Below are 19607 nucleotides of genomic sequence, written 5' to 3' on the forward strand. Positions count from 1 at the left end.
GGAAAAAAAAAAACTAAGGAAATAGTGAGGAAAGAAAAGGTGTGGAAAAGGAAAAAAAATATTTCCTTATGTTTGGTAAGGAAAGAAAAATAGTATGGTTTTTCTCTTGTTTGGTTTTTTTGATAAAAGTAAAGGGAAATAAAATAAATTTTTTTTTAAAAAGTAAAAAATGAAATATTTTGAAATTACAGATTTTTCTATTTGATTTTTTTTTCTGAAGCAACTTATTTAACAATTAGTAATTACTTTTTCCACTTAAAAAAATCTTAAATAAAATTTTAAAAAAATAAAAAAGAGATCTCTTATTCAACTTTCAATTTAATATTAAATTTTTAAAAAACTAACCAACTTGTTAATATGTCATTAAATAAAATCAAAAGATAATACATTTAATATATATCAATAATATTTGATATATAAAAACTAACTAAAGTATTAAAAAAGAAAAAAAACTAAACATCAAATAGTTCGCTACCGAACTCTACCATCAATCAAAGACGACGTTGATCTTCTGGAAGAGCAAGAAATTAATGCCCATGCAGACTTCTCATTTTTTGTGAGAGCGGAGTAAACTTTCATATGAGACAACTCACTCATATTACCAATTTTCAAGATTTCTTCATATAATTGTTTTTCGGCTTCAAGGTTTGAAATGCCTCAACTCAAAGCTGCAGCTAGTGCATACATACCAGATCTAACATTTTTTAACTCCTCAGCCACAATGTCACTTAGTGTTGTTTTCTTTTTTTTTTTACCACTTTTTTTTTTTTTTTATGAAGGAGTAGACTCTTGTGCAGATGATTCTTCTCCAAGTCCATATCCTTGTTCAGAATTATTATTGCTGACTCCATATTCACTCGATTCGAATGGAGACGTGTCATCATCCAAATGTGGCTCTTCTCTACTCTAATGATGCAACCTTTCCCTTGGATGTGCAGCAAGATCTCCTGTAGCGTGATCTTCCCACAAGTTCACCAAGCTTTTCATAATTCCTAATGGCTTTGTACTGAAATTGAGAAGCTTTTGAGTATACCTATTTTGACCAAGAAAAATAAATATAAGAACACATTATATTATTATATGAAATTTATCAATAAAATATTATTTAATAATTTTACCTTAATATAAGTTTCTCAAACACTGACAACTGCTTCAATCATTTGTGTAGAATAGTTAAAACCAAATCCACTGGTGTTCACTAATTCTTTGGCTACAACAGAATTCTTCTTCAAAGTCTTCATTCTATTCTTGACATGATCAGAATGATAGAATTGCTCAAACCGTTCGCTAACCAGATGAGCAACAGTTGCTAAAGTCATTTTTGTAAAAGCTCCTCCTATATTTTGGCCTTTGTGCATTTGCTCAGTTAATGAATCGACCAAAAAATCATTCGTATCATCAGTCATGTAAGGTTTTTGTTTTTAGTGCCAATTGACAAGTTGATTTGTGTCTCTTCAATATTTTACACCTACATAGGAAACATTTTACAACAAGACATTTAACATATAACTTCCAATATTATTTTGAAAACAAGCTAGCAAGCAACATTGTACACAACAATCACACTAATCAAATCACATAATCTAACCTTGCAATCATAGGTGCCTAGATAAAACGCGCCTTAAGATAAAACTTATCATTAAAAAGTGAAAAAATAAGCAAGAGCAAAATCTTAACATAACAGTTCTGTAGACTGTGATTATGATGTCTCAAATATTTCAAATCTTTCCATTGCTCCCATAGCTCTTCGTTTCAATGGTGGTTGTGATGGTGGAGGTGGCCTCATTTTCTTTGGTGGAACCGATTGAATGTGTCTTGAATGGGTTGGCAGAGCTGACAAAGGAGGTGGACGTAGATGTGGCCGCAGAGGTGGAGGAGGTGGTGGTCGTGGTAGTGCAGGAGGTGGTAGTGGTGGTGGAGGTGGTGGTCTCATGGTGGATCTCAGAGATTGAAACAATCGAAGAAAGAGGAGGAGATTTCAATAGTTTTCTCAGTTTTTTCACCTAACAAGGGATACAAGCAAAGAATTAGAAATCATAGAGAGAGAAAGACCTTTGGCATCATAAAGAAAGGCATTCTAGAAAAATGTTTAATTACAATCAAAACTATAAGGATAATCAATATTCTTAAATAATCAAAGCCCATTTGCCACCATATTTAAGCAATGTAGAACCATTTTTCAAAGTAATCAATTATTGCAAAAGCATCAAAAAATAATTTTAAATCATAAATATCAAGAGCAATATTCAAATGACTGGTGGTGCATTGATTTTCAACAGAACCACAACACTCTTACTGATCAAATCACCGGGCAATAACAATAGATACAAGTTTAGGCCAAGTTGACTACAATGCATGAAACCACAGACAAAAAGAAATAATCAGTATTCACAACAAAATGTTAAAGAAGTTTAGATGATATCAATACGTCCACACATCAATGTTAATCCTTATAAAGACTCTCATAACTTAACTACCAAGATGTTAAAAATATTTAGAAGGAAAAAGATTAAAAAATTAGTTTGGAACTGCACCCATATAAAGTTGCCTATATATCTTTTGCTGAGTTTGGCATGCAGTACGTTCTCAAACACTATGAAACAATTAAAAGTTTAAAAATAATTAAAATGAAAAATATACCTGAACATATATACTTCAGTGTAAAAATGTAGAGAGAAGGCTTTATATAAGTGTAAATAAAATAGAAAAATAACAAAAATTTCATTCTCTTTAAAATCCAGGATCAAGGTAACATGATATTGGAAAATAACAGTCAGCAGATCCAAAATACATCGTACAAATATCAATTGTTCAGAGCCTCCCCAATTTTTCTTTATATATAAAACTCCCCTGAACATGTGACTATCGTGAAGTGTAGCATGAGACTACTGTAGCCTACAAACAAGTCTTGACCAGAGCTAAGACACCATCAAACATGTCAAAAAACTCATTCGACAAAGATAATTAACAACAGATATGTCAAGTACATACTAGGCTGGGTTGAATACCCTCCAAAGTTAAATGTGGCCCTCCAATAGTCTGGAAATTTTGAAAGACGAGTCAAAGAGCCTGGATAAATGAGAACATATATACAAATAGATATACTTTAAGCCTAGCAATGTGCTTGAAACTCAAAAAAAGAGAGAGAGAATAAGGCAATGAATCCAAACAAGCCAATTCCTATAATTATTCCCTCAGAAATATATGTACATATATATTTAACTAAAAAAATTCTTCAGAAAATATTTTCTATGGAAAAACTACAACAAGCAAAAAGCTAAAAACTTAGACCAGATGAAATAGAATTCATATAACCAAAGCTATTATCCCAATATATTGGAAGAGTTTATTAATTAAATACATGTAATCGAAATTCATAGAAACCAATAAACACTCTGCAATGCTAATCAAATCAGAGGCAAACCTGAAACTACAATCGGAAAACTTGAAGGCTCAGATCGAGTTTCAAGCCTCTTACATTATACAGATTAGGGCTAAATCTTCGTTCGATTCCAGAGAGAGAAAGAAGAGAATTAATCAGAAACCCTAGCAAGAATACCTCACTCACTTTGAGTCCTCGACGTTGGCAATGTGCTTCTTTGGCGAAGAGAAACTTAAGGGAAGTTGGGAGCTGATAGAGGTTTCAGTACCTTGGAGAGATCTCAGTCATGAGAGCTAGATACTTTTCTCTCAGTTTCCTCACCAAAATAAGGGGAAGATGAAATCCAACTTTTATTTAAAAAGTTTCCCTCATATTTTCATTTGTAAAATTTTCCACTCATTTTATAAAACTCCAAACACGATAAAGTTGTTTTCTTAGGGTCTGATTGGTTCACGATTAGAAAACTGTAATTTTGAAAAGTGAGATTCTGAAATGAAAATCTGAATTTAGTGACTAAAATTATGTTTATGAAAATGTGATTGGTTCAATGTCATTAAACTGTTTTTTAGTTTTAAAAAAATGAATCTGTGATTGGTATTAAATTTGAAAATATAATAGAAACTAATTACGTGATTGTGATTGGAACAGGAATATTATTTTAATTTTATATATTTTCTATACATAAGTTGTATAATATTAAATTTTGATTTATCAATTTAATTAAGTAAAATTTAATTATAATGATAAATTAAAATTTAATAATAATTATTGATTAAATTCATAACAATATTGCATTGTCATCTATAAAAATACCGACACATCTTATTTTTGAATTGGGCATCCTAAATGTCATAAAATGTTCCATAAACACCTTATTACTAGTGGGAACATACTCAAGTCATAAAAATTGGCAAAAAAAAAAAAAAAAAAATACAAGCAATGATACAGAGGATAGGAGTAGAGAGAACAAACAAACCCTGATTTTGATTTTAGGATTTTGGAGAAAAAAATCACAAAACAGAAAAAACGTGAAATTGTTGTTTTCTAAATTACAACACAAAATTAGAATTCTGATTAGGATATAGTTTTCAAAAACAATTTACCAATCAGATATTTTGGTAGGTCCCACAAATTTTAAATTTTCAAAATCATAAAATCATTTCCAAATCAACTACTAATCACACCCTTAGATTTTTTTCCTTTTCCCTCGTAAAATCCGATTATGGGAAAAATTGTAAACAAAAGTGAGAATTTATTTTTCTCATATTTTGGTAAGAAAAGTTGACACTACAAGAAATCTGATCTTTACCTACCAATATTTTACCTACCAATATATATTGGTAGGGAAAGCAATGTTTTGCCTACCAATATTTATTGGTAGATAATATTAGTAGGTAAATACTAGTCCATTATATTATATTTCTGAACAGAGCTTTACCTACCAATAATATCAGTAGGTAATGATCTTTACCTACGTATATTATGGAGGGAAATTTTTTAACCATTCCCGCTCAATTTTCCCCCCGTTTTTTTATTTTCATTATATTATTTTATTATTATAAATGCTTATTTGGAAGCTTATGTGGAGTAAATAAGCTGACATTTACCTACCAATTTCTTACCTACATATATATATTGGTAGGTAAAAATATCTTTTGCCTACTAATATTTATTGGTAGCGAATATTGGTAAGTAATTATTTGTCATTAGTATATTATGTCAGAAATGTTATTTCCTACCAATATTACCTACTAATATGGAGACTTTGCCTACATTTATTTTTGAGGGAAAATTTTTACAATTCCCGCTCAATTTTTCCTCCCATTTTTGCTTACTTTTTATTTTTTATTTTTATAAATGCTTATGTGTAAGCTGATGTGTTATAATATTGATGATGTGTTAAATTTGTTGTAATATGTGTCTGCCATCTGGCCTATTTTTTTTTGTATCAAATTAACAAATATATTATATCATTGTTTCCATTTACCCTTTCACAGATCAGATCACTGTTTCCCTTTCACGCACCCTTCCAGATTAGATCACTGTTTCCCTTTCACGCACCCTTCCAGATCAGATCACTGTTTCCATTCCTTGTTCTTACACAGCACTGCCGTTCTAACAGTCGTTTCGTTGGAGTCACAGCCTCTTCCAGTTCTTCCTCAAGACCGATTCAGATCGAAGTGACCAAGCACCGTCTCTCTCTCCGGCGCGGGACGACTCTCATCTCGACCACACACGGACACGGTAACTGAAATGTCCTAATTTGTTTTTTTTTAGTATATTTAGAAATAACTTTTCTGTATTTGATTTCTTGAAGCTTAATACACTCACTCCATTAGGCTGTGAAAAATGATATATTTGAAGTAATATGTTCTGCTATCTGTTTTCTGTTTGCTGAAGAATAGTTCTTGTGTGGTTTGTTTTGTTTCTTTGAATATGGACATTCACATTATGCTATGTTTTGGAAAAGCAGTAGTTCATAATAGCAACTTCAATTTCTTTTAGGTTTTTTGGTCAAAATATGTAAGAGATGTTTGATAATGATGATGATAATGGATTATGTAGAAGAGGAAAGAGAGATGATTTACTTTACATTCAAGCATAACCAAGATTCTTAGCTTAAGACCCTCAAAGGAAAAGTCCTCTTCTTTTGGACTATGAAACAGATTTGCTTGATGGGATTCGATTCGATTTGTTTTTTTTTTCCTTTTTATTTTGGTTACTACCCTTTGAATACATGTATTCACTGGTGCTATTTCTTGTAAGTGCCAAGATTTTTCCTCTGTTTATTATAAATAAAATGGAAAGAAAAAATCTCAACTTTTTTATTTTTATTTCTAGACTCTCCAGTCAAAATGAATTTCTGAAAAATTCTCATTGATTTGATTTCATTGAGTGTGAACCCAATCCCAACGACCAACTTTTAAGTAACTTAATATTCTGACCCAATGTATGTTCATTTCAACAACATTTTAAAAGAAAAAGCTCTTCTTTTTTCTTTTCTACTTGCATTGCCATTCAAAGTTAAAAAATTGAGACAAATGTAAATATTGGGTATGAACCTGTATATGTAATTGAGGTTGTTGGATTCTTGAATACTTGAATTGGATCAAATAGAGGAGTACTATACTAGTATACATATGTATGCAGCAAAAATAATGTATGTTGTGGAAAATCAAACTTGGATTTTTCTTTCACGGTTTCTTGTTTGCCTTCTTTGTACCTTAGTAGTTAGAAGTATAAAGCTTGCAGCTATGGAAAAGATTGTAAACAGAAGCTTGTTACTCATAATCCCATTCTTTTTCTTGAGATTGCTTTAAGATATATCCATTTTCTCTGCAGTTCTAATTGAATTCAAGAAAAACCCAGAAATGGTTATGGAAAGTATACACATATATTTCCAATTTGTCTTATTGTTTTGGCATATTCAAGTAACTATAGTTTATTCAAATTCCGGGTTTTGTTTAATCGCTTATTTGAATATTTTGGTATATTTTTTATTTTGACTGTGGTGCTCTTGGTGATTTGCCCTTGCACTTTCTTGAGCTCTCGTTTTGTTTATTTATAGTGAGTTTGTTTTTCATTGTGGTTGGGTATGGCTGTTTAAGATATGTTTGGCCGTAGTATTTTTTGTGACTCTGTACCACTAGTAATTAGCTTTTTAAGGTGTGCTTTTGTAGTTTGGTGCGCTTTTGTAGTTTGGTGCTCTATGATTTTGGGGCACTTTCCATAAGAAAATAATGGAAGGTCATCTTGCCACCAACTTTTTTTAATCTGATACATAACTATTTAATTGAACCAGGAACCTCCATGAACACATCCAACCTCCATGAACCCCTATATAAGAACACATCCAATCATAAATGTAATGGAAAATTGTTCCAATTAACTAACCAAACAGGCAGCCTCACCATTAAACTTTACCATTAAACTACATACACTCGGTTTGTTGCTTCTTCTATTTGCAGGTTCAACAAGCTTTTTCAGACCTGGAGAGGTAATTTCAGTGCTTTTTTGGGTACAGGAATCTTGTAAACATGCTAGTGTTATTCTTTAATGGGTGTTTAAGTTAGTTCAAACCTTCGCAGTGGAAATTACCAACATATGTAATATCTAACTAAGTTCTATATTGTATTAGTTTATAATAAAAATGGCTGCTTTAAGAAGTCATTGGAAGCCAACATATTTGATTATGAATGTATTTGTTTGCTCTTAAATTGTAGCAGTAGCATCCTTTGGCTAAAAAGCTGTTTTCTCAAACTCTTGATTCTTTGCTGCTGTTGTTGTTTACAGGGAGCGTGGTTATCTTGTTACTGATGAAGTGTTTGAGGTAATTTTTAACTTAGTTGCTTTCGATGAAAGCCAAGTTGTAATTGTATGTTGACTAGTGATTGGTGGTGGCACTTATTTGTCCAGTACTTGTAGCTACTGGTATGAGAGTTATTATTAGCTCGTGTTCTCTCTCTCACTCTCTCTTTCTCTCTCGATTTTCGTGTTGTTAATTTCCTATTCTCAATTGCTGCTAAATATTGGTCGCAGGCATTGGTAAAAATTGGATTCTCGCTGGACTCTCCTGCTTTTTACATTGTTTGTGAGGTAAATCATTTACTTGCACTTCATGGATGGATTCTAAATTTTCTTAAGAAGCAGTTGAAATGATCTATTTTTCACTTGTGGTACATGGCAAAAAGTTGATGTATGTGCAAGAATTTGGATGATTTTTTAGTGCGGATTTTCTTAAAGAGATCAGTAGATGCTATAGATTTACTTGGGATTTTCTAATGATGTTTATACATAATAAGTTTATGGCTGTCATAGCTCATTGTTTTATAATTTGTGCAGAGTTTTGATCAAAAGAAGAATGGAAGATTCAGATTAGATGATTTCATATCTATTTGTATATTTTTGCAGTCAGCTCGGTAAGTTTCTCTCGACAGAAATACATGTTTTTCTCGGAATAAAGAACAAAAGTTTTATGTGCTTAGAATGAATTTTATACACACAATCGATATGTCTCTCAGCATTGTATACATATTTTGTTCCACACTCTTAATCATATAAATGTGTTTGGCTTCAAGTGAAACTCTTGAACATGTAGAATTTATCATCTACACCAGTTCAAAATGGTCATAAGCTCATAACAGAGGCTTACTCATTTTCTGCTGTTGTTTTGCTCGTTGCAGTAATATGTTTGATTCATTTGATACTGCTAAGCAGGGCCGGGTGACTCTTGATCTCAACCAATTTGTATATTGCAGTGAGTATTTTTTTTTTAATCTTTTTTAACAGTATAGTCCAAATAAGAGATGGGATTTTATTGCTTATTTATGTTATGTGAAGAAAAAAAACGAATTGAAGATAAATCATCGTGTTGATAGCATTCTTTTCTGTTCAGCTGCCAATTGTAGGATAAAATATATTGAAAGCAAAAGCTAAGGCCAAAAATAATCTTTTCTTTTCTTTAATAAGTGGTTTATGTTTTCAATGATAATCTAGAAACAAAACTGAATCATCATTATTATTACTATTACTGTATTTCAATTGTAGATATTTTTACATTTTCTTTTCTCTATTATCTTTGTTCCACTCATGAAATTAATATCTTTGATGAATTTTCATTCAGTTCTTTTTTAAATATCAAGCTAGTAAACCTGCACTTTTCCTAATTGATTTTTTTAATTATTAAATTATATATATATATTTTAAAACAGCTATTTTGTTACTTGAAAATGCTGTTTGTTGTAAATCATACTATGTATAGTGCTTTGATTCCATGATATAGTATGATGTTAGACCCCCAATCCGTTTTACCTTCTCTAGGAGGAGGACCACTTAATTTGCCCATAAATAAATCAATAATTTTGCATAAACATTTGCGGTAGCTATTTATTTCTTTATCGATTCCTCTAATTATGTATGTGGGACACACAATATCTCTTTTTCTAAATTTGTAAGTAAAGACATATTCTAGTTTCGTTCATAATAAGTAAATTTTCTTCTGATTTCTCTTTTGATTTCTGTTTTTTCATTCTTAACTAATTTTGCTTTGTTCATTTTGAAATCAAATCGTCTTCTACGCCTTTCCAGTTCTCAGAACCAAATCGGCTTTGTCTTCTTCTCTCCTGTGACTCACTCTTTTGATCTGTAAGTTACTAAGTAGAGGGCTTAATTATGCCATACATAACTTATCTCTGTAAAGGCCTTAGTTCTCCATATTTATGAGTTTTTCCTTTTGGACAGTAAGGGAACGCAAAAAAAGAAAAGAAAGAAAAACGACTCCAGCTCTTCCTTGGTGACACAATCTTGATTAAGCTTTGGTTTATTCCTTTTTATTTTCTCTCAATGTTTTTGAATTTCTTTTTAGCTAGAATTACATTTTTATGTTTTATGGGTTGTAAGGATTTTGGGTTTTTTAGTTGGTTAGCCAAGCTCGACAGTGATCTTTTTCTAGAAAGATTTTGGTAAATTGCTTATAAGCTGCTTGTAGAAATGTCTTGTAGAAATTATTTTGAGGTAATTTTTGGTTATATATGATTTGTCTTTTTATTTTTGCATTTTTTTATTTGATTTGATTCTTTATATTTGTTTGCAAGTTATGTTTTCTAAATTTTTTGTATAACTTTCAGATATGATTTTATTTTAGTTTTGATTAATTTTGAATGTGTAAATATGAGCATGATTGAATTCTTGTTGTTTTTATTGTTGATCATTATTTTCAATCAGAATTTAATTGTAATATGAATTTCTTGTAGTGCTTTGAGGTTTTGGGCTTGGTCTGGGTGGCTCTGTGATTTTTGAATTAGGCTTGGCGGCTTTAACACTTTTGGAATTTAGCCTTGGAAGCCTTGAGGTAACATTTTTATGATTTATAGTGATATCAAATCCTTACTAATCTGAAAGTTTGATGATGAATCATTGTCCTGAGGCACTTTTTGGTGCTTTGTTTATAGTTTTTGTGATTGGTTGTTTATGCATTTGAATTTTTCTATGCTATTTCTTTTGTATTTTTTCTTTGGTACTTTGTTTATGAGTTGTTGTTAGTGGCTTTCCCTCTGTTGTTTATGTACTAAAATTGATTAAAAGTCTAGTTTCTTTGGAAGAGACTACAAAATAACAAAATAAAAAATCAATAAATTAACACTATTTAATAAGCTTACTGTCATTTTCTATTGGTACTTAGTTTAGAGTTCAGAGACAAACTGTTATGGTTTATTTGCTTTGTGAAATTTTAATAATTCATGTGCAAGAAGAAAAATTAAAGCCCCTTATTTACTGGGGTGGAAAGAATCTTTAAAGCCTCCTCCTGGGCAGTAGTAGTAACCTTTGAATATGTACAAAAATATTTGCACCACATATATATACATACATATATTTATATGTTTCTATATAATGACAATAGTTCTTTCAATTCAGTATTGTTTTTTTTAAAAAAAAAAAAGAAAGAATTAATAATAAAGATGCATTCATGAATCTTTGTCAGATAGATCAAATCCCATGTTACTAAATTGAACCTCCCCAAAAAATGCAATGTCCATGAGAGGTGCTTGTCTAGCAGAAACTTCCATGATTCTTAGTTTAGCTGCCCCAAGTAGCTGAACCATAACAATTTTCATTGTTTTCCTCATCCTTTTTAGCCTCTCCATTTTCATTTCACTTCCCCCAAATCAATCTCCCATTCTCTCTTCTTTCTTATTTTCCTAATTCATTTATAATAATCTACAAAAGAGAAAAATCTTTAATATTTACCATCCTTTCTTATTCTTTTTTTTGCTCTTGTTCTCCTCTGTGTTCTTTCTAGAATTTGGGTTCATCATTAGCTCTACCAACTACAACAAGGGACCCCATTTTGTTGGTTCATGGATCATCATTGGATAAATATACCAAATAAACTTTCAGCAGAATATGCTGCTGGAATGAATGAATTCATTAGTGTTGCAAGACACTCCATGGACTCCAATGGGATGGTTCTATGCCCTTGTTGTCGATGCGTGAATAAGAAATCACAATACATGCATGTGATAAAGTTGCACTTGATCACTCATGGATTTCTTAGTACTTACACAAGGTGGTATCACCATGGTGAGCAAGTAGAGGAAGTAGAAGATGATGGATTATTTGATACCGAGGATAATGTCGAAGATTCGGATCAGAGTGATGATTTGGCGGCAGGTCTTCATGATGCTATTGGTAGTAAGTATTTTGACATTGGTCCAACTAGTGACTTCAATGATGAATCTCCACTTAATGTGGATGACAAGTATGATGCATTGTTTGAGTCACTTCACAAGCCTTTGTACAATAATTGTAAAGGTTTCTCTGTCTTAAGCGCGACGATGAAGTTGATGAATCTCAAAGTGCTTAACAAATGGACAGATAAATCATTCGACGGTCTTTTGGAGTGTTTGAGAGAGATATTGCCTGAGGGTAATCAGTGCCCAGGGAATTATTACCAAACGAGGAAGCTTCTTTGTGAGGTGGGCTTAGGCTATGAGCAAATTGATGTTTGTCAATATGATTGTGCATTGTTTTATGGTGAGAATACAAATGCAGTGTCATGTCCTGTATGCAAGTCTAGTCATTATGTACGAAATCAAATCCCACATAAACGACTTAGATAGTTCCCAATCAAGGCACGACTTGAGAGAATGTTTAGTTTGAAGCACACTTCTAAAGATATGCGATGGCATAAAGAGGTACGAAAAAATGAAGCTGGGATTTTACGTCATCCTGCTGATGGGGATGCTTGGAAGCATTTCGACAATGTGTATCCTGACTTTGCAGCTGATTCTAGGAGTGTACGAATGGGGTTGGCGTCCGATGGGTTTAACCCTTTCTCTAATATGACATCAACCTATAGTTTGTGGCTAGTGATATTAATTCCGTACAATATGCCACCTTGGGCTTCTCCTAATGGAACAAACTATCTCATGTCTTTGTTAATTCCAGGCCCTAAATCTCCTGGAAAAGATTATGATGTGTTCTTGATGCCATTAATTGAAGAGCTTAAAGAGTTATGGGATGGAGTCAATGCATATGATTTGTATGGTCAATGCATGTTTAAACTTCGAGCTGCAGTCTTGTGGACAATTAGTGATTTTCCTGCTTATGCATACTTGTCTAGGTGGAGCACTGCTGGTAAATTAACATGTCCTGTTTGTCTTGAAGATACAAGATCTAGAAGAATAACTGACAAACAATGTTTCATGGGACATCGATGTTATTTGAAAAGAAACCATTCTTGGAGAAAAAGTAAAGAATATGATGGATCTACTGAATTACGTGGCCCTCCTAGAACTTTTACTGGAGACGACATTTTAGAGCAATTGGATGAAATTCCTATTCATACCCCTGGTAAAGCACCAAGTAATTCTTCTAGAAAACGTAAGCGTGGAGAGAAAGAGCTGAATTGGTGTAAAAGAAGTGTTTTTGTTTGAATTGCCATACTAGTCAAAGCTCTTGCTGCGTCACAATCTTGATGTGATGCATATAGAGAAAAATGTATGTGATAACATTATTGGAATACTTTTAGAAATTGAAGGTAAATAGAAAGACACTTTAAAAGCTCGTAAGGATTTACAAAATCTTAATATTCGTGAAGAGCTTTGGCTGAAGAAGGACCTATCTAATAACAAGCTTGAAAAACCTTATACTAGTTACACTTTGACGAGAGAAGAATGCAAAGATTTTTGTAAATTCATTCAAAGTGTTAGATTACCAGATGGATATGCTTCGAATATTAGTCGATGTGTAACAGATAATGACAAACTACGAGGAATGGAAACTCATGATTGTCATGTTTTACTTCATAAGATATTACCAGCTGCATTACTTCCTTTTCTGACAGACAACATTCGTGGTACTTTGATTGAACTCTGCCAATTCTTTCAAAAAATTTGTGCAAAAACATTACAAATTTCTGACATAGAAGAATGGAGAGATGGAATTGTAATAATTTTGTGCAAGTTGGAAAAGATATTTCCCCCATCATTTTTTACCATAATGGTTCATCTTTGTGTTCACCTACCCGATCAAGTGTTATTAGGTGGTCAAGTTGCTTCGAGATGGATGTTTGGGACAGAACGCCATATGGGTTTGTACAAGAAATATGTGAGAAACATGTCTCGGCCTGATGGTTCAATAGCAGAAGCTTTTGTTGTAGATGAAGCTGTAACTTTCTTGTCAAGATATGTTTCTAACATAGAGACAAGATTCACAAGACCCGAGCGTAATTGGGATATACCTTCTCCAAATCACAAGTTAGATGTTTTCAACTCCAATGTTCGTTCATTAGGGGCATCTACTATCAAATTGCTTCAAAATTGGAGACAAGTCGTTCAATGGTATATATTGAACAATTCTATAGATGATATCCAACATTTTATCGAGTAAGTAACAGTTTATTTTATTCTTCTAAATTATCTCAACAAAATATCATTTACTTATTCATAGAAATTAATTTGAATGTAGTGATCATATAAAGCTGTTGGAAGAAAAAGGTCTTTCAGATTCAGAAGTTGCCTTAGAGCACAAAGAACAATTCCCTTCTTGGTTTAAGAATAAAGTAAGAGATTATCATTAATGGTTTCTTACTAAATTCTTAAGTTGTGACATCATTCATCATAATTCAAATTCTTTCATACTACAGGTGTCTCAAATGCGAGTTCAAAAATCACCTCTTGCCAATGATGATTTGTACTCTTTATCTCAAGGTCCACTTGAACGGTACAACACGTACCAAAGTTGTATTGTGAATGGTGTTCGATTTCGATGTAAAGAGTGTGACGATACTCTTAAGACACAATGTTCTGGAATTTGCACTGAAGGTGATCATGACAATATTAATATCCTATACTATGGTGTCTTGATTGAGATTTTGCAGTTGTCATTCGTTTTAGATCGGAAGGTGTTCTTATTTCGATGCAAGTGGTATAGCTCTAATCCAAAAGGTAGATCAATTGTTGTGGATCATAATTTGACTTCCATCAATACATCTACTGATTGGTATTCTAATGAACCATTTATCTTGGCAACTCAAGCACAACAAGTTTTCTATTTGCTTGATATGAAGCGTGGTTCAAATTGGCGGATTGTTCAAAAAGTAAATCATCGATCTATTTATGACATTCCTGAAATTATGGAAGAGACAGTAAATAATGATGTGTTTCAAGAAGAAGAATCATTTCAATTGCCACCTTTTCAACCAATTGAGGATTTCATTGAAAGTCCGTCTTTAGTTCGATTAGATGTTCATTCTGTAACTCTTTCAGACCAACTTGTTGTTGATTTATTTTTAAACCAAAATCAAAATGTTGACAAGGATAGTGACTTAGATAAAGATTTTGATGAAAGAAATATATTCTCTAATAATGAAACATTTCTCTCAAGTGATGACACCAAAAGTTATACAGAATCAGAATGTGATGATGATGCAGATTCTTAATTCATAGTTAGTCATCTTGTCATTGATCAGTTAGTGCCTCGTGAAATTTGTCTACAAATGTTCTTCCCCAACTAGCCAACTAGCCAAGCACCCTGTACACAAACAGAAATACAAGTACAGAAACTAAGGTTTGCAAAAACTGAGATGAAACAAGATATCCAGATTCTTAATTCATAGTTAGTTTCTTAATATTTGTAAATATTTATTTACTAATCATTTTCTTTGTTTTATTTCACAGAATTTTAGTCATGGCACCTGGTCGTCGCACCACTCGATCTATTGCTCAAAGTCAACAAGTTGAAACAGTCATTGATCCTCCTGCTCCACATTCACAAGTTGTTCGCACTACTCGGTCGAGTATAGAGAATCAACAAGTTGAACCAGTCATTGATCCTCCTGCTCCACCTACACAAGTTATTCGCACTACTCGGTCGAGTTTAGAGAATCAACAAGTTTGTCACACCACTCGATCTACGGTACTCAGTCAACGACCTAGAACCACCGCACAATCTAATGTAGAGAGAGAACACCCTCAAGGCTCCACACACCCTACTGTACAGGGTGAACAAGTCAATGTGACGACCCATTTTGATACCGAAGATGAAAATCAATCTTCCCAAGTTCCATCAGGTAAATTTAATGTCTTTCATGTTCATTTCTTTAAATTTCTATTTATTTTAATTAAGATTATATTGTATTGTAGGACAAACATCTTCCTTTAAGCCACGTGGAGTTACTCGCGGCTTGACAACTACAACTATAGCTAAGGCATCATCAACTGGAAAGTTGTCAGTGACTTTTAATGCGGAGTGTCATCAACCAATTTGTACTAATGCTGAGAAATTTAATAATGAGATTGGATTCATTATTCGGAATCATAGTACATTTCATTATAAAGAGTGGAGAATGGTCCCAGAAGATGTGAGAGCTCCATTGCGACACTATCTTTTGGTAAGTCATTTCACAATATTACATTTATATTTGTAATATTTATAATTAATATTGTTTTATGTTATAGGAACATTTTGACATCAACTTGAATGATGAGACAACTAAAAAATGCATTGATGAGCAAATGAGAAAAGCTTGGAAGGGTCATAAGTACAAGCTGCACTTATATTTCAAAGAAATTGGAGGAGAAAATGATCTCGAGATGGCCAAGAGCAAACGTCATCCAGACTTAAAAGACGAACATCAAGAAGATTGGATGATTTTGTGTGATCGTTGGTGTTCTCCTGAATTTAAGGTAACATTTTTTAGTATTTTGTTTTGTCTTTGATTTACATATTTTAATGTTAAACTGTTCAATAAAGTTTGTAATAAATAGACATTGTGTTGTTCAAAAGAAAATGTTGTGTAAAATTTTTTCTAATAAATTTTATTTGGATTTATTTCTTTAGGAAAGAGCATTAAAGAATACTACCAATTGATCAAAGAGGAAATGGGAGTCGAAAAATGGTTCAGTCTCCACACCACGACATCACATTCGATGTGGAATGGTGTTAACTTCTCCTACCGGTCAAATTGAGACATGGCGTCTAAAGCATTATGATGCTGAGAAAGGATGGACTGGAATAGAGCTCGGGCCATTATATGTAAGTAATTTAAATTAAAAATTTTATTTATTATATTTCTTACTAATAATTAATTAAATATAATATTAGGAAAATAATGGAGTTAAGGGGTCAACATCCTCCAGAAGAACTGTCTGATAAAGAGATTATGGAGCGTGTACTTGGACGTGATTCGGTATACTTGCGAGGGTGGGGGCGGTCTCCTAGTGTCACAACTTCTACTTCACATCGTGAAAATATTGTGGGTAATCAACCAACTTATGAAGAGTTACTTGAACGACTTAATGATACAACTTCCCGCCTTAATGCTACTAACGAACAACTTAGTGTAGTTGTGGATATACTTCGTCATAACAATTTGATGGCACCGCCTCCACCACCTCCAACAGACCAAGCTTCAGATGCAAATTTAAGAGAGTCGCCATCTATTTCAGTTCGGGAGTCACAAGATAATTCTTAGTTTATTTACATTAATTTACTAAGGAATGAACTTTATGAAGTTTTTTTTTATTTTGGTAGGGGTAACCTTAAAATGATAACTTTATGACTTATTTTAGTATTGAACATTATAAAGAATTTTAGCATTAAACATTTTATTATTGAATGGTTTTTTTCTAGTTTATTTCTAATATAGAACATTTATAAATAACTGTTATTATCTTTTACCTACACATAACCATTAAATTTGAACAAAATATAAATTGTGTAACAAACCAATAAAATAATGCTATGTGGGCTAATAAAATGATACCACGTAGGATGCCACATATGATGCTACACAGGATGCCATGTAGGATGCCACGTCATCAGACACGCAAAACTACAAAAACCATGTCAGCATACACGTAGGATGCCATGTCATCAAACACGTCATCTGATGACTCATAAATTGATTTATAACTTAGTGGGGTCCACTGATTCTTTTACCTACCAGTGTTAATAAGTGTAGGTAAAGACTATTTCCCCACTAACTTTTACCTACCAATCTCTACCAATTCAATATTGGTAGGTAAACCATATTACCCACCATTAGGCTAGTTTTACCTACACTTACAATTGGTAGGTAAATACCCAATTTTCTTGTAGTGTGAGAAAACTGAGAATTTGGGTCTTTTTGTTAACTTTCTCAACAAATTGAGGCTTTACATTGCATTCATTGGCTATAATATATATACACATATATAAATAGATTTTGGAGTAGTATTTATTTTACAATGCAGTATATATATATTGGATAAGTTCTCAATGGTTATTACCCACACATGGGTACTTAGATAAATGTGCAAATATGCTGACATGACATGTAGGTGACTTGGTACATCAAGTTACCAACAAGTAAATTTTTTTTTTTGGCATAGATTTTTTTTTTTTGCATTAATTTCGAAATTGGCTTTTTTTTTTGGTCATTAGGAATGGTGATTCCAACCAATAAGAGGCAAGCTCTCTTTTCAAGTTTTGAATTAATTTAAAATTTTAAAAATTAGGGTTTCATAATAAATGCATACTCATTTCTTAAACTCTCTATTCTTGTTGTTGTTGTTGTTGTTATTCTTCTTCTTCTTCTTCATTCAAAGTAAAAAAATAAACATAAAAAAATTAGAATTGCACCATGATTTCGTGAGCATGTGAAGGAGAGAAAGAAGAAAAAAAAACGTGTGGGGAAAAAATAGAGGGGGAGAGAGAAAACGCATGGGACTAGAGGGGAAAGAGATGAAGAATAAAAGAAGTAGATCTAAGGATTTAGAAGGAAGGGTTGGAAAGAAGAGACAAAATTTTTATGATAACTCATTGTCTCCTAATCGAATCAGGTCAAAATTGCTTTTAGATCGCGCTCGTCGGTGTAGATCTCCTATGAAAAGTTTGGAGTCGTCCTCTTCAATGTTCGAAAGTAGAACTCGATGTTGTCTTCATAGTGAGTCTTATTGTTCTTTTTGTAAGGTAATATCTTCATATCTATATATGTGTCTATGATTGAGATCTCATTTTATGTTTATGTTAGAACACTTGGATTATATTTTTCTAAAATATTTTTTCTATTTAAAAATTAGGAATACGAAAACTATGTATGTGTAGATGAGGTAGTCCGTGATGTTCCTATCCCACCATGGAGTTTTGTCATACCTGATGAAGATGGTGATGCAATGACCATTAATATACCATCAGATGTAAACAAAGGGAACCTTCAAATTCCAGACCATGTAAAATGTGTATGTATTATTTTTTATTATTATTATTTTAATTATTTTTGAAATTTTATATTAGTTTATTTTTTACAGGTTGGGGTGACAAAAGTAGATGCTTTGCTCACAATGGTTGTTGGTTTGCAAAATATTTTGGTTACAAAGATCCTTGAATCTAGAGATAGGTTAAATGGTTCAAATAATATTATCCATCAACTTCGTCGTCGTCTAGTTGGTATATCTTAATTAATTTCATAATTTTACAGTATGAAACATTATCTGGTTGGTATATGTTTATCTAATTTTATTTATTTATTTATTGTTTTGTACAGCAACTATGTGAAGCATCTCAAATATCTGAAGACCATAATCAAGATATCATTGATAGTAGCAATGTAATCAATAAATAGGGAGATGTGGAGTAGTAATTTGGTTTACTTTTGTATTTTTATATTGTTGATCGAAATAAGTTTGTTTAATTTCCAATGTAGCATTTTAAATATTATTTGGTGCAAGTATATGTTATTTCCAATGAACTAATTGAAATATATATTTTTTAATTTCTTTAATGTATTAAATTTTAATTTCGAAATTATTATTTCAAATTTGAGATTTTATTATTTAAATCTTATATTGGAAATCACAACTAATTAATGATTTTTTATGTACCCTAAAATAATGGATGACTATTGGTTTTTCTAACAATAATTGAACATCAAAACAAAAATAAGAAATAAATATTTCCATATTACAGTATAAAATACAAATTTAAAAAGAAAAAACAACTTTGATTTATGCCAAACTACTTTGATTATAGGTAAAATGAATCAATACAACTCTTCATTTTTTCCAAAAAAATGTTAACTTAATTAATTTTATTTTTTCTATAAACTACAAAACAATACAACTTTTCAAATTTTCTATTATCAATAAATGAACATTTATTTATAAGATTACATCATAACCAATAACTATTGATATTCTTTACCTTGAAAATATATTTTTTAATTGAAACTTTTTTTAAATCATTA

The 19607-nt window shown here is 31.9% G+C and overlaps 3 protein-coding genes and 1 long non-coding RNA gene across 6 annotated transcripts; 3 read left to right on the forward strand and 1 right to left on the reverse strand.

Moving 5' to 3' along the window:
- Window positions 1-302: 302 nt before the first annotated feature.
- LOC133791802 (uncharacterized) lies at window positions 303-3761 on the reverse strand. Of its 3 annotated transcripts, none has more exons than XR_009874200.1 (4): window positions 3425-3761; window positions 2992-3069; window positions 1119-2003; window positions 303-1033 (listed from the first exon to the last, which is right to left on the reverse strand). It is a non-coding gene; the product is annotated as an uncharacterized LOC133791802 (long non-coding RNA). The 3 variants fall into 3 exon arrangements; XR_009874198.1 differs by having other exon boundaries at window positions 2992-3039; window positions 3425-3760; XR_009874199.1 differs by lacking the exon at window positions 2992-3069 and having other exon boundaries at window positions 3425-3760.
- A 3538-nt stretch (window positions 3762-7299) lies between these two features.
- LOC133814109 (uncharacterized) lies at window positions 7300-9694 on the forward strand (the record flags this gene model as incomplete). The annotated part of the gene is made up of 6 exons (XM_062247109.1): window positions 7300-7379; window positions 7676-7712; window positions 7922-7978; window positions 8225-8301; window positions 8566-8639; window positions 9623-9694. Coding segments are annotated over 6 exons (381 nt in total), but the record flags the coding sequence as incomplete, so codon positions are not given.
- Window positions 9695-12057: 2363 nt separating this feature from the next.
- Window positions 12058-14822, forward strand: LOC133814117 (uncharacterized). The gene is made up of 4 exons (XM_062247115.1): window positions 12058-12810; window positions 12929-13767; window positions 13850-13943; window positions 14028-14822. The coding sequence occupies exons 1-4, from the start codon at window positions 12058-12060 to the stop codon at window positions 14820-14822; spliced, it is 2481 nt and encodes an 826-aa protein (XP_062103099.1).
- A 248-nt stretch (window positions 14823-15070) lies between these two features.
- LOC133814119 (uncharacterized) lies at window positions 15071-16252 on the forward strand. Its single transcript, XM_062247118.1, has 4 exons — window positions 15071-15452; window positions 15526-15773; window positions 15841-16068; window positions 16223-16252. Exons 1-4 carry the CDS (start codon window positions 15071-15073, stop codon window positions 16250-16252), a joined length of 888 nt encoding a protein of 295 aa, XP_062103102.1.
- The last annotated feature ends 3355 nt before the right edge of the window (window positions 16253-19607 follow it).

The sequence above is a fragment of the Humulus lupulus genome, chromosome 1 (assembly GCF_963169125.1).
Source record: "Humulus lupulus chromosome 1, drHumLupu1.1, whole genome shotgun sequence".
Taxonomy (NCBI): Eukaryota; Viridiplantae; Streptophyta; class Magnoliopsida; order Rosales; family Cannabaceae; genus Humulus; species Humulus lupulus.